The 897-nt window shown below is 64.7% G+C and overlaps 1 protein-coding gene across 1 annotated transcript in view; it reads right to left on the bottom strand.

Moving 5' to 3' along the window:
- The window catches only part of Chst13 (carbohydrate (chondroitin 4) sulfotransferase 13), a gene marked incomplete in the record, with an annotated part of 17,481 nt that extends 16,943 nt beyond the window's left edge, over nt 1–538 (bottom strand). The window contains 1 exon segment of the mRNA XM_013513809.1: nt 1–538. Coding sequence (XP_013369263.1) covers nt 1–523 — 523 coding nt within the window.
- Between the last annotated feature and the right edge of the window lie 359 nt (nt 539–897).

Below are 897 nucleotides of genomic sequence, written 5' to 3'. Positions count from 1 at the left end.
GGCGCAGGGCGCGCGGCGCGGTGCACATGAGCAGGAAAGCCGCGCCTAGACACGCGGCCGCCAACCCGCGCCGCCGCCAGCAGCAGCGCATCCCCATGCTGTGCTCCCTGCTGCCTCTTCTCCAGGCGCGGGTACGGTCCTCTGTGCTGGGCAGGGGTCCGTGGTTCAGAGCCCTGGGACCCGCCCGGGACCGCCCGTTCTCTGCCCGACTGGATCCGCCCCGGGCGCGCGTAGCAAGGCTGCGGCGCGGGGGAGCAGGGGCTGTGCAAGTTGTGGCGGTCGGACCCGGAGTTACTGGGCCGCTGGAGCCTGGGAGATGGGTGCCGGCTGAGCCTACACTTGGCTCTCGCGGTGCTCGGACCACCTGACAGAGCGCAAGCACAGACCCCGGCGCGGTGGGCGGAGACTGGGGGAGGGAGCCCCGTGGCAGGTGAGGCTCCGCCCCGTAGAGTTTGCCCTGGGGTGCCAGGATCCACCCACAGAGAAGCTCTGCCTTAGTGGCTAAAGAGAGGGGCAGACCCATTCCAGGCAGTGATTCCGGCCTTTTTGCTTAATTTCCAGGAGCCCAAGGAAGCAGGTTCCTTCTCCATGACTCCTGCAGGTCCCAACGCCCAGGATCAGGCACAAGTGTGTCCTTTCCTTGCGCTAAAGCCGCCCTGTAGCCTGGCTTGCCGAGCAGGTCTCCAGGTCCCTCCAGAATCCTGCTCATGCAGGTCCTGTCCACACTTGGAAGACGAGGTCTGAGGTACCCCACTCGCGGTCACCAGAACTGTTCTGGGAGCCAAGTGAGCACTTAGAACTTACTTAGAACTTACTTAGCACAAGAACCCGAGGGCTCTTGGGTGGGTGAGAACAGAGGCGGTGAGGGTGAGGTCCAGCCTCTGGGAGATAAAGGAA

The sequence above is a fragment of the Chinchilla lanigera genome, unplaced genomic scaffold (genome assembly GCF_000276665.1).
Source record: "Chinchilla lanigera isolate Chin_1 unplaced genomic scaffold, ChiLan1.0 scaffold00020, whole genome shotgun sequence".
Taxonomy (NCBI): Eukaryota; Metazoa; Chordata; class Mammalia; order Rodentia; family Chinchillidae; genus Chinchilla; species Chinchilla lanigera.
This window is presented reverse-complemented; position numbering and strand designations above follow the sequence as displayed.